Source organism: Pleurodeles waltl, chromosome 3_1 (genome assembly GCF_031143425.1).
Source record: "Pleurodeles waltl isolate 20211129_DDA chromosome 3_1, aPleWal1.hap1.20221129, whole genome shotgun sequence".
NCBI classification, from domain to species: Eukaryota; Metazoa; Chordata; class Amphibia; order Caudata; family Salamandridae; genus Pleurodeles; species Pleurodeles waltl.
This window is the reverse complement of record NC_090440.1, coordinates 1,294,076,917-1,294,091,736: the sequence shown is the minus strand read 5'-3', so window position 1 is coordinate 1,294,091,736 and position 14,820 is coordinate 1,294,076,917. Positions and strand designations below refer to the sequence as shown.

Below are 14,820 nucleotides of genomic sequence, written 5' to 3'. Positions count from 1 at the left end.
ATGTTATAGGGTATGTGGGACCATGGCATGTTTGTTTTTCTCTGATATCTCATTCCTGAACTGTGTAACAAATGGGTAGTAATCAAAATGACTGCAGATTTGAACACGGCACGCGGGAGATGCTTTATTAGCTGGCTTACCGTCACTTAAGAGTTAAAGAAGTATATCCAGAGCATGAACATATGAAAATAGGCGGGATCAAGAGAAGACGATTAGTTTCCCTACACAATCTCTAGGTCTGCCATAAAATTATTCTTAAGTAAAAGAAATGTGCTCCCTTAGCCTATGAATTGAAATTGGCACACTGTTTCCAGCATTGCCTGATTTCAAATGACCACTCCAAATGAGCTGGGGGCTGTACCTTCCTGCACTCTTCATCAGTTCCATAAATGCCACGGTGCAGAGAAGCAAAAAGCTTAGAAGCGCAGGGTTCTTTACATGCTCCCAAATATATGTTGCATCCTACAAATAAATGATGGCACTCAATGATGTATCCTTCATGGGCTACTGCAATATTATTTTTTACAAACGACAACTGGCACAATAAAAGTGTTTTAAGCATAAAATCCTAATCCTGTAGACCATATGTTCTGCTACACTGTGTGGCTGTGTGTACTTTAAAATGCATGACAGTAATACAGAGCAGTGATCACAGTCAGAGGAAAACAGTTAACATGGATGCCTCAATTTGACAGTTATGTCATCATTAGTGGTAACATGGTGGGCCTGCCAAGTGTCCGGTCATGTTTTGGGCAACAGGACGTGACATCGACACCATGAGATTTCCATTGGGCATTTTATCAGAGGGGAAAAGATTGCCTGGTCAGAAACATATTAGGCATTAGTCTAAACAGTGGAGAGGAAAGTCCACTTTACTTGGAAGGTATCAGGGGGCACTGACCTTCACTGCCAATGTAATTCCCTTCCATGAGCTAAGTATAAACTTTTATTACTATGTCTATCTCTATGCCATGAACATTTTTAGGATAGAGCCTGCAAGATCATATGCTAGCGCATGGCTACTCGAAGTACGGCCCACGGGCCTCATGCGGCCCCTCTGACCTTTACATGCGGCCCCTTAGGCAACAGGAGCACTGGGCAGCTGTTTGCTCGACCCACTAACAATAAAAATATTAAATAGACACACAATCATTCAGTTAAAAAATTAGCTGGTATTAAAGAAAGGAAGTAACTAGGGACTCCTGTATCTAACTTTAGAAACACCTTCATTTTTAAAGACATCTTGCAGTATAGGTGTAAAACTAAGACAGTCTATTCAAAATTAAAAAAGTGTATTTAGTTAACATGCAGAACCTTTTCGCCTTACTACAATTTATTTTATCAGTGCATTGAGATGTATTCATTTAAAAGTGACAGTTTTCAAACATAAATTTGGAAACATTAATTCTTCCCCTTACCCTGATCACACCACCAATAGAAAATTAAAGAGGCAAGTCACTTGGTATGTGCACTTTATGGGTGGCCTGGGTTCCTTTCATACCTGAACCAAATTATAGTTTATTAAATCAAACATAGAAGCAGGTTATGTGCAGCATACACCATGAATCATATATTTCGAGGTCCTCTTAAATGTGATAATGCAGAGAAAGGAGGGAGATAGAGATTAAAAAATTGCCTCGGATCACACAATGTGGAAAAGTGGGTAAACTGGGATTAATTCCAGGTTTTCTGGTTTCCTATTGTATATTTCAGCCACTAGATGTATATTCTTTGCTTCTTCTACACCTACCTTGCCACCAATCCCCCCAGCCACCCCACCCCACCCAACCACTGCCCTGGCATCAATGCGGCCCCCAGGCAGACCACAGACCAAACATTTTGGTCCTGGGAAAATGTTTGCGAGTACCCATGTGCTAGCTCATGCATCTTGCTTGCGAGATGCTGTTGTTAACAGTAAGGGCTTGGAGCCTGCCTGTTGTTTATCATTTATTGGCTTGCCTGGCACTCTTCTTTACAGTCTCGTAATCAGTCACTGCAGGCCGAGCATCATTTCTGTTCCTGTCTGTGGAGCAGGAACCAGGCACTGATTGATTCAACATAATCAGTGCCCATTCGCTGCTCCCTACTTGATTGAGGTACTATTTTGTTCTTGTTAACTTTTAGTGCCATTCAAACAGAAGGCATGAGTCTGGCAGAAACATGCCCAGCAGCACAAAAAATTGCAAAGTTTTATTTTCCATAGTTAACTTTCTTTTATTTTGCCAAGTCTTCTTTTCCCAATTTGCACTCATGATTTCTTTTGTTTTTGGTTGTGGGCATTGTTCTCAAAAGATAAGGATTATCTTGTTCTAAATATCAGAAAGCAATATTGTTTCTTCCTTATGTGTCATTTTTAAAACCATGCTTCAACATATAATTATGCATTACACCCCAATCCACACCACTCCAATCCTCCCCTCTCCAATCCATGCCAGTGCACCCCACCTCATCCCACACCAGCCCACCCCATTCAATCCGATCCACCCAGACCAATCCAATCCAATCCACTACACTCTAATCTAAAACATTCTGCCCCACTTTAATTTGACCCAGTCCAATTTACCCAACTTCAATCGAAAACATTATGCCCACTCCAATCCAAACCAATCAGCCCCACTCCAATCTATCCCGCTCCAATCCAAAACAATCTGCCCCAGTCAAATCCATTCCACTCTAATCCACCCTTCTCCAATACCCCCACCCCACTCCAATCCACCTCACCAACTCTATCCCAATTCACTCCACTTCAGTCCACTCTCCACCGCAATCCAATCTACCCCACTCAATTCCAATCTACTTAACCCCAATCAAATCCACCCCACTCCCTCCCCAACCCCCACCATTTCAATCCAACCCACCCTACTCCAATTCAAAACAATCTGTCCCATATCAATCTACCTACTCCAATCCAAAACAATCTGCCCCACTTCAGCCCAAAACAACCTGGTCCACTCTAATCTTCCCCACCCCAATCCAAAACAATCTGCCCCACTCCAATGCAAAACAATTGGCTACTTTAATCCAAAACAATCTGCCCACTCCAATCTGTCCCACTCTATTCCAAACCAATCAACTCAACTTCCATCCATCCCACTCCAATCCAAAACAACCTGTCCCAGTACAATCTGCCCCACTCAAATCCGTCCCACTCCAATCCACCCCTCTCCAATCCACCCAACTCCAATCCACCTCACCCCAATCCATCAACTCCATTCCAATTCACCCCACGTCAGTCCACCACAATTCCCTCCAAATCCAATCTACCCCCCTCAATTCCAATCTAATTAGCCCCAATCAAATCTCCCCACCTCCCTTCCCAATCCACTTCTTTCCATTCCAACTCACCACAAGCCACCCTACTCCAATCCAAAACAATCTGTCCCACTCCAATCCAAAACCATCTCCCCACTCCAATTCAAAACAATCTGTCCCACTCCAATCCAAAACAATCTACCCAACTCTAATCTGCCCCACTCCAATCCAAAACAATCTGGCCCACTCCAATCCAAAACAATCTGACCCACTCCAGTCTGACTCACATCAAGCCAAAATAATCCACCCCACCCCATTCCACCTCACCCACACCAATCCACCCCACCCCACCCAAATCCACCTCAATACGACCACAGGCAAGCCAAACCACCTCACTCCAGTCCTATCCACCCTACGGCAATCCAATCTACTCAACTCCAATTCCCTCACCAATCCACCTCACTCCAGTTCACCTAACTCCATTTCACCTCACTCAATCCAATCCACTCAAGTTCCTCGATGTCCAGTCCACCTCATTCCAGTCTACCCCACTCCAGTCTAATCCACCCTACTCAATCCTTTCACCCCAAGGCAATCCACCCTACCTCAATGCAATCCACCTCCCTCCAATCCACCCCACTCCAGACTACCCCATTCCAATCTAACCCACTTCATCCATTCCACCCCAATTCTATCCATCCTACTCCAATCCAATCCACCCCACTCCAGTCCAATTCACCCCACTACAATCCAATCCACCTCTCCAGTCCAGTCCAATCAACCTCCCTCCAGCCCAGTCTAATCCACCCCACTCCAGTCTAGTCCACTTCACTCCACTCTAAATCACCCTACTCCAAACCACCCTAATCTAGTCCAGTTCACCCCACCCCGGTCCTTTCAATCCAATCTAATCCACCCACACCAAACCAAACCAATGTAACCCACCCTACTCCAATCCATCCAGTCAAATCCACCTCACCCCATCTAAATCCCACTCCAATCCAATCCACCCCAGTCAGTCTACCCACTCTAATCTGCCCACTCCATTCAATCTAACCCTACCCTAATCCAATCCACTCCATCTACTCCAATCCACCCCACTACCTCAATCCAGTTCACTTTATGCTACTCCACTGTAAGCCACTCCACAACACTGCACTCTATGACACTCTCTGCCAGAACACTACTCCCCACTCTGCCACACGACTCCCTCTAGTCCTCTCTGTTCCAACAAATCCACTCTACGACACTGGTATACAACATGTCAAAGACACATTGCCAAAGTCAGTAGCTCCTGTATAGGCGAGACCTATTGGCTTTACCATTGTTTGTTGCATCGTGGCATGATTGTTTGGTCTTTGATACAACCTGACAGTTTGCAACAGATGTCACAAGTTCAATAAATTGAACTCTCAACATATTAAAAACGCAGCCATTGTATTGTGTATGATGTTCACGTATAGGGTAGCATAATGAGATTCGCTGCATAATATTATGCATCTGCAGACACATTAATTATCAATCTAGTCAGCACCACAGTGCTAGTAAATTTCTAGGACTAAACAAAGAGAAATAGAACATATTGAGATGGTCTGACTGAAAACATGGAAGACAACACAAAACGTAAACATCATTTTAAGGAAATGAACCTTTTGATATTATTTGAACCGAAAAAAAGATGCTGAGAGACACTTCCAGGAGAAAAAGACATACAACACAGTTATTACAGGAGTAAGAGACATGCGTGTCCAATACATTTGGTTAGCAGTACATCCAGTAAATTCACCATTTAAAAAAACACCAAACGACAGTATGTATGAAAAATGACTGTTTTTAATGTACAAAAGACATATGTACAATTTCAGCAAGTTGCGTACCTCAGTTTGTAAGATATAGAAAACAGCTATAAATGTTCTCTAGGTATACATTTGAAATAACAATTCAGCTGTTTTAGCGATGCAGTCTTCTATACAGAATATATACAGGTTTGGAATGGTTACTATACAAAAAAATGTCATTCCGAAGTACCGAAGGGTACTATTGCAGATCTCCAGAAGCTCCAACCCAGGAAGATAATCTTTACAGGGAAAGGTAGGAGTAAATCTTACACAAGCAAGGCTGAAAAGAAGTCACTGTTAGGGGACACAGTGGAAGTGCCTTATAACGATGGTCATTTGAGGAGGGCCAGAGCATGATGTCTACTGTTAGTGGAGAAAACTCTTTTTTATATTATTGCAATATGATAATAACATTTGTATACAGGGTTGGAAAATAGCACGTTCTTGTTTACCATGTTTTCACGCCTGTTGAGTGGAAGAAAAAACAAGAAAACCCGAGCCATTTAAAACAATGGAGTCACTGCAGAGGGTAGGAATGTACTACTTAATATACACAATGGCAAGACCTTGGATTTAGCGAGATCATATAAGTAATGTGGGCAGTCATGGGCCACAGCAGCTTTCTATATTTTGCGGAAACTTCCAAAAATGACCGGGCATGCTATCATTGAGCCTGATTTTCCATAGAAGCAATTACCCACATTTTGGTAGAAAAATGCTGGACTTTCTTTCGGAACTCTAGAAGTTCAGACTAAAAATGCTTTTCAACATTCCACTGAAATTCCTGATAAATGTCATACAGAATATAGCAAGTTGAGAAAAGGTGCATTTGTGCTATTCGTTCCTTTGGGTTAGAATTCTTAGGAGATACCATTAGTCGCGCTTTCGGTGACTACTGCATGCACACAGGGGCATTTGCAAAATCGGCCGAGGAGTATGCGAAAACTATTTGGGCATGCACACACGAATTTAAGATGCAAATTAATCACATTATGTCAATTAACTAAAACTGTGGAAATTCCTTCCCTTGCCAAAAGGAACAAGTGTAGTGCAGCAATCAACACTGCCATCTGATCTTGACATGTACATTTTTTCATACGGGGAGTGGGGGTAGATAAACAGAAAAATCCTCAATTTGAAGTTCGGTGCCTCGTGCGCCTGACCTGCCAGTGTGAACGCGTCAAGCCTATGCCTACTGAAACATTCCTAAGGTTACAGAAGTGTAAGGGTAACTGCAACAGGCCGGTGATTACTGGAGCTACCGTCAGCCGGTGTGCGGGTGACAACACAGGAAGCTTTTTAAAGACCATGATCTTGTCACTGGGGCACAGTTTGCATTACCAGGCAGAACCATGACACCTTGAACTCTCTGTTAGGCCTTTAACCATGATGAACATCCACAGTAGCAACTAATAAACACCCACAAACTAAGTGCATGCCGGGTTTACACATAGTCCCGATGCAGTGCATCTGCACTCCTAGCATTTTACAACACGCTCCTTCCTGGTCAGTTGTCCAGGTGCATGGACAGATGTGGCTCTACATGAAGCCAAAATGCGCTCAAAGGACCTGGCCACAGGTCGTGAATCTGACACTAGCAAAAACTCAGTGGTGAAGGGAAGCCTTGTTTGAGTGATATTCGCAGCAGCAACTCACTACTGCATTCGTAACATAGGAAAGGTTCATGCTGTTGCTTCTCTGCCATATTCAGGGCTCGCAGTGGCCATGCGGTGCCTTTAGTATTATCCCTCATTACACAACACTGATTGCAGAGAAGGTCTTTAGTAACTCTGTGGTACAGGGATCTCCAAAGAGTGTGTGATCTACTGGTAGCTCTCCAGCTAACTCTAAGTAGCTCTCCTGTGCCGACCAGCCTACTAAATTAGAAACTTTTGATTTGTTGAATTAGTATGTAGACCAAAACTGCAAATCCTGTGTATGAAACGAAAATGTGTGTATTTTCAGAACTCATATGCTAATGTTTAGAGAAAACATTTTTTAATATTTAAAGCTGCTATTTGAGTGGCAAAACATGTGGCGTTGAGGAGACTTGTTACTAATATCGTAACTTTGGTGCCGGGGCTTTTATATCTATGGCTGTTATGTATTACCCACGTACAGGTATTTTGCATTGACATTACTTTTTTATATCACTGATGGCAACCGTGCCTGATGCACTGAGGTGATCATTGCTGGTAATCTTCTATATGGTGGCCACTAATGTAATCCTGGCTGATGTCATCACTATTGCAACACTAATAGTGTTAGTAGATCAGGATCATTTTCATTCAAAATAATTAGCTCTATCCATAGAAAGGATTGTAGATCCCTGAGACACTAGCAAAAGGAAAGATGTGCTGCTTGAGAACACACTAACAACAGGTGATACCTGGGACCCCTTTACTAAAATGCTACTGTTGTGACTGACCACTTTTGTCGTATTTGGTTTCCAAACATACGAGAGAAAAATGGTGGGATGGCGCATTTGTGCAACCAACCATACCAGGGAGTGTCCAATGGCCGAATAAGAGTCCAACTGAAATCAGCACCAGTGCTTACTTTGGGAATTTAATGCATTGTTTGACTGAGGTACTCCCAAGGGTAAGCCGTTTCTACTTGTAGACTGTAACAGCTGACAGAGACGACAAGATCAGCCTGTTAGACGATACTGAGTTATGTCGTGTAACGGATACTCCCTTAAATGGTCACAGATCGACCCTGACTTCTTCCTCAAGCAGCTATTAAGTAACTCGAAGCATGCTTTTGCAGATTGTCTAAGTGAGAACACAGATCCAGGACGATGTGTGAACGCTTTTATATCGATCCTGCAATCTATAAAGAAAGCCCTTACTACTAGAAGGGGTAACCTGGGAAAAAAAAGGGCTACTGGATGGTTTGATTATAACTGCTCACAAGCACATAGGAAACTGAAAAAGGTGCTAAAAGCCCCAATAAGATCGCTAACAGAGATACGAAAGTGCAGACAAGAATATAAAGCAGCAATGAAGGGAAGGAAATTGTCTTTGAAAAGAACCCTGTGGGAAACTCTACATACAGCTAGCCGTACAAAAGATAATATTCTTTTCTGGAAAACAATCAACTCACCTATGCTCGGGGACAGAGATTCCCGCAGAATGGAAATAGCGATCTCCGAAGAAGTCTGGATCGCACACTTTTCCAAAACATATGCCCGAGTCAGCAAGGAGAACCCTATATTACACGAACACGAGCAAGCCCCACAGCAATGCACTCGCCTGTTAATAACCCCTCAATTCAGCCTTAAGGAGATAGAGGAAGCCATATCTCTAAGTAAACCAGGAAAAGCCCCGGGCCCCGATGGCGTCCCGATAGATGTATACAAGGCCAATATCCACCTATGGGGCCCCCTATTAACGCAGTCATTGAGGGCCATCTGCACACAAGGTCCCCCACCATCTTGGCGAGATTCCAATATAATTCCTATATATAAAAAAGGTGACCGTCTTAACCCAGCCTGCTACAGACCTATCTCCCTGCTGGACTCAACAGCCAAACTAGCAGGGAGAATCATCCTGAACAGATTGCAAATTTGGGCAGAAGACAAGAGAGTCTTGTCTCCTGTCCAATACGGATTCAGGAAAGGCATTGGGACAGTGGAACAAAGCCTGAACCTAAGTATCATTATAGGAAAGTATACTAAGATCAGAGAAGGCAACTTGCACCTGGCATTCATTGACTTATCCTCAGCATTTGACTGCGTACTACATGACAAGTTATGGGACATCTTAACCAGCATGGGGGTAGATCCAGCAATAATCCAGTTTATACGAGACATGTATTCAGGGTGCAGAGCAAGAGTGAGGTACGGCCTAAAAGGGGAGAGCACCCGCCCTTTTGGCATATTTAGAGGCGTGCGCCAGGGCTGCGTCCTCGCCCCGTTCCTGTTCTCGTTGTATATAAACAACTTAGAAAATGTGCTGGTTAGTAATTGTAAAGATCTACCCCAAATAGGCAACCGTTCTGTCCCGGTCTTACTTTATGCAGATGACGCAGTTTTAATGGCCAGGACCCCGTTAGCCTTACAAAAACTACTAAATACTTGTATTACATTTATGTCACAATTGGGTCTTACTGTCAATTATTCAAAAACATTCATCATGAATTGTGGTGGGAAACGCGGCAAACCCTACAATATTACAACCGCGGAAGGGAGAGTAGAAACCGCAAGCACCTTTTCCTACCTGGGCATAATGTTCGACAATCAGGGCTCCTGGGTTAACTGTAGGAAGATAAAAAAATCCCAGCATATTAAAACAACGATGGCCTTAAGGTTTTTCTCTAAAAGAATAGGGGGGATTACCCCGCCAAACATGATAAAAATTTACAAAGCTAAGTGCATCCCAGCAGTCACGTATGGGTCCGGTATCTGGGGATACACAGACTGTAATCTGCTACAGACGGCTGAAAACGACTTTTTAAGATATATATTGATGGTACCAAAAGGCACATCATCATACATAATTCATTCAGAACTAGGATCCCCCTTTATCACCGACCTGATAAAGATCCAACCCTTACTGCTATGGCACAAAATTTGGACCTCGGAACACACTGAACTAAATAAGGCCATTTTGACCGACTGCATGGAGTCTACATACGCAACAAGGGTGCCATGGCTAAAATTCATCATGACTTTCTTTGAAAACATGGGCAACAAAGCTTATTACACAAATCCAGCTCTCATGGAAACAATCTCTAGGAAAGACCTGAGTGCTATGGCACTAAAATATCTAGAAGATCTACGATGGGAGGTTGAATCAAAAAAGTCCACCGTCAGTCACAATCAAATAATCTTGTCAACGGAGGCTATTCAGCCTTATCTGATGAACGTGATAAATCCTCGCCATCGTTTTGTGCTCACTAGAATGAGGCTGGATATATTCCATCGTTTGGTGACCTTCCCAACCATGAATGATTGGAGCACCACCCTGAAGGCCTGCCCATGCGACGCAAAGGCACAACAAACCACATTCCATGTGGTTTTATTTTGCAAATTCTACGCTAAGCAAAGAAAGCGCCTAGTAGCCCCTCTCCTAAGGCTAATCAATCTCCCTCAGTGCCGCACCGCGTACACTTGCCTTCAGGTATTATCATCTATCGAGATGTGCAGAACCTTGGCCAATTTTTTATGCTCTGTATTAAGCACAAGAAAGTGCATGGGGGCTACCAACATAACTTGAACTATTTTAGATTATTTATTATTTTTTAATCTCTAAGATTTTAGCTTATCTTATTGTATTTTATTTATTGTTTATCAAAATGTAAATTATTGTTACTTTTATGACTTGTTGAAAGTCGAATAAAGTCCTTGTACTACTACTACTTGTAGACTGTAGTGATTAACATACACATAGTGTTGGTAACTGAGGTAAGGCATTTGCGAGACCAATAAAATACACTTTTACTGTCGTAAACAACTCACATTCCTTTGTCATGTACATTGCATCATTTAGATGTATTGATTTGAATTTTGTAAAAAAAGTTGTTGCAGACTTCGAAAGTATTGCTACAGTGAAGTTCTAAGGGTGCCATGGTTCATACAGAATATGCTCGATTATTTATTTATTCATGAACTGCAAAAACAGAATCTCTATTGGAAAACACCATTAACTAGTACATTCAATTCCCTTTTGCTTTTTTTTCCATGGCCTCAGAGAGAAGACTTGGGCATCTGAAATGTAAACTACTTGCTTGAGAGTAACCTCCATGTTGGGTTGGTAACTTCCTTTTGAAGTGGCGCAAGAAGAGAATTTTCCCTTCCTTCAGAGCACCCACTTAACACATTCTGCAGTGATTATGTACGTGATGAAAATGAATTGTACAGATCAGAGGCCAGCCCTCTTAATAGGGAAATCTATCAAATAAATACAATTGTTTAGAGTAATTAAAGTTTGAAATGTGCATGAGGGAAAAACAAAATGGATATGAAACTGGATAATAGAAAAGCGCCCAGAGGTTGACTAATCTCCTCAAATGTACTAGATGGATCCCATAGGAACGGATTCATGGCCACAATGACCCCAGGCCAATTCGAGCTCTTATATTCAAATGTTATGGAATCAGTGGCAGCCATTTCTAGCCTAATGGTGTATTGTTAGGGACAGACTTCTCTGTCTCTTTTTAAAGTACACTGAAGATCATACAGCATGATATCTAGCAGAAACATTGTACAACGAAAGCCGATTTGGCAATACTTTGTGACAAGCTTGTTGGGCGTGAAACAATATGTTGGGTATGTCATTGACTATTACTTACACCCTTGGACCAATGTATGAGCTCTGCCATTTTTAGGAAAGCTGTATTTTACTTGGATTACATACATTTTATTTAAACGCCTTAGTTATTGATGTTAAGAAAACATAGCAAGGCACTTTTTTCAGGTGACGTGAATTAACAAGAGGTTTCAGAGGTTAAAGAGGGTCACACACGTGCAGGACATTGATGAACTGACACCTGAAACTCAACAGGAACCTTTACAAAATGGAGAACATATTGGATGGCTTTTGCATGTACATCACCTTTTAAACTGCCCCATATTCCACTGGACAAGTAGTGAAAATATAACATAGGCCCTTAGTGAACATAAATCACCTACTAGCAACGAAAAAGGGAAGGAAGGCGTATGCTCAGTTCGGAAGGATATAACCTGTTGTAATGCATTGTCTGAGCTCGACAAGTCACCCCCCCAGTGCTTTGCTAGAAAAAGATACAGCAAAATACATGATTACATCCCCTCTTTGTGAGCACATTCTTTTAAAAATGCATAAAGTTTGTATAGATTCCACTCAGAGTCCACTCAGGTTGTGTACATACACTTGCAAAAAAGTACCCTATGTAAAATGACTAATAGAAAAAAGCCCATTCATAAAATTGCATGGCGTGGAGGTCCTGAAGTACTTGTTTATAAAGTTGTGCTTTACATTAAGATATCAAGTTAAGAAATTTGCTCTCTTCGGCCAAAGTCGATAGCATGGAGCTCATATCCCCTATCGCCATATTACTAATGCCAGCAGAGATGGGCGGCAGGGTCAGCGAGTTACGTGGAGTTGTAAGTCGAGAGGAGTTCTGGGATAGGTTCTGCAGGAGGCCAGGGCTCAGAGTCCCAGACATTAGACTTGAGTGGTCGCCGTCATCCATCATGGTATCAAAATCGATTGTGGCGGGCTGCTCCAAGCCTTGAGAGTCCACTGTGCTTGAGACCTGATTGACTCCTGGTGATGGCATCGCATCTGGCTTCACTTTCGAAGAAACCTGCAGCTGCCCGCCAGTGCCGCCCACAGGGCTGTCAAAGTTTCCATTGTGCTCATACATGTGGATTTGGCCGGAGTAAAACATCAAGCTGTTTTCCTGTTCACTGTTAACATACTGCTGAGGATGTTCCACTTCCATGTTATTTGTTCTTTTGGGGGTAGCCTCAGCAGTCTGCTGGGCAGCATTAACATTATCTACATTTGGCGTACTTCCCAAATACCCAAGCTGTGCAGCGCGCAACCCTCGATGCCTGTTCATGGGACTTGGACCAACAGGAGGTCGGGGTTGAACTCCTGAAGAATATGTTTGCCTCTCTGAACCCACCATATTATGTTGAGTGTCAATAACATTTTGTTGAGTCAAGGCTATTAATAAACCATGTTGCTGGAAGGCCTCCTGGTTTTGGGAAGAGTTCATATGGCATGACTGAGATGAGTAGTTCTGATGTGTAAGTCTTTGCATCCCTTCGTTTGGTACTATGCATTCTCTATTGCTATCCCCCATGAATGAGGAATTTGGAACGGTCTCCATTTGTTGAGGATGGGCATGCTGATTGGACTTTGCACTCATGTCATTACACGCTGGGGTTTGTTGGTTTTGATCTCCCCTGACTGTGCCTGGATTATGCATTTGCAGTGTTGCGTTGTATCCGTGACATAGCATAAAGTCTGGATTCATATTTCTATTAGGACACTGGCTCATCTGCTGTTCTCTTTGCTGCATCAAATGCACCCTCTGTCCACTCATACCTGCATTTCTCTGCAACACATTTTGCTGAGATACATTCATAGGATTTTGGCTTGCCTCTAGGAGTTGCTGGTTAAAGTTCTGGTATTGACCAAAAATCTGCTTCTGCTGAATAACAGCTAAGTTTCCTTGCGGCAACTGCTGCTTCATGAGGTTGGACATGACATCCACTGTACCTGAGCTAACTTCATTCCACTGGACTGGCATGTTATTTTTATGTATATTGGAAGAGGTGCTAAAATCTCCTTGGCACTCTTCAGTTAAGGGCCTAGTAACATTCAAATTTGCATCTGTGACTGCCATCCTACGCTGGCTGTTGAGGTTATGATTTTGCAGTTTCACATTCCCTTGGCAATTTTGCATGTTGTTGTTGTAATATGCAGCACTATTTCCCCCATTAGATTCAGTGTTTTGAGACTTTATGTACTGCACCACATCATCTGGCAGCATAATATCCTCCTCCACTATGTTGCCAGCTGCCTCGCTAGACACTGCTTCCATGGTGACATTCTCACTAATGCTCGGTGGCTGTGGGGAATAGGTATGCCTATTGAGACTGCTCTCAGAATGTGTGTAGTTCTGCAGGGTGAAATTCCTTCTATCCATGGCATGACCTGGGTAAGAAGGATTCATGTTGTTCATGCTGTTAAATCGCTGCACTCTTGGTAGAGACAGTGGGTCAATAGGAGGTCTTCTAATGGGATCACTTGCGCGTCTTGTACCGTTGCCAGCCAACTCCTGAGGAAACGTTGGCATGCCATACACTCCAGTTCCATTGTCACTGCAGCGTCTAGGAGCTGGTGGATGACGAAATGGGGGCATAGTAAACTCTTGCCCATCAAACAGAGACATCTTGTTTCGTAAATTCATCTTGTCCATGTTAGGTAGGGGTGTGGGTGGAGCACCACCAGTGGCAGCAGCATATTTTGCCTTAAGCCGGTACTGTTGAGCAGGTGTTAGGTTGAGAATACCAGGCATACCACTGCACTGGCTGGCATCACTGGAACGACGTGACATATCAGTTGAGATGGGGTCATAGGAGTCAGCAGAGCTTATATTGTTTGGACGGCCCCCACACTGAGAAACCTCACTGGAGCGACGACTTGAGAAATAGGGTGAAATGCCTGATGATCTGCGGCTGTTTGTGTAGGCCGAGCTTATTGTACTTGTTGCACTATCGCGACGATCGTTTAGCAGGTTCATCATCACCTCCTCATTGGCAGTCAGCTCCATAATTCTTGGAGAAGCTAGTGTAGTGGAACCACCAATGCCTTCTGGAAAATAACCTGATGGAGAGAAAATCAAAGGTTATTTAAATGAGTAAAAGGGGGTCTTTCAGTAGCCACTAATGTACAACTAGTAATTCAGTCTAAAGCACCAAACGGCAAACAAGACAAGCATATCCACACCAGACTAGGGTACTGACTAGGGAAAGTTATCCATATACTGGGGACCCTAATAGCCTATGTGTCTCACTATGGAACAGGAACTGGGTTTTACACAGAATTGTATGGTGAGGACTCACACACCATCTCGGATGTCATGCTTCATCATCGGTCGGCCACATTCGCTAGAGAAACATCTACTGGCGAATGGGCTCCCCCTGTTTATAGGAAGTACTTATTTAGGGCTGTGGTTATAGCTACCCCCAAGCATGATTTTAACCATCTCATTGGCCCTCCTGAAATAAAAG

At 43.0% G+C, this 14,820-nt stretch overlaps 1 protein-coding gene across 2 annotated transcripts in view; it reads right to left on the bottom strand.

Annotated features, from left to right (window-relative positions):
- Positions 1-5,067: 5,067 nt before the first annotated feature.
- GLI2 (GLI family zinc finger 2) overlaps positions 5,068-14,820 on the bottom strand; it is a 1,057,303-nt gene continuing 1,047,550 nt past the window's right edge. For both annotated transcript variants that reach the window (XM_069224622.1, XM_069224623.1), the window contains one exon: positions 5,068-14,413. In XM_069224622.1, the coding sequence (XP_069080723.1) occupies positions 12,051-14,413 (2,363 nt within the window). In that variant the 3' untranslated portion in view covers positions 5,068-12,050. The remainder of the gene's footprint in view (positions 14,414-14,820) is intronic.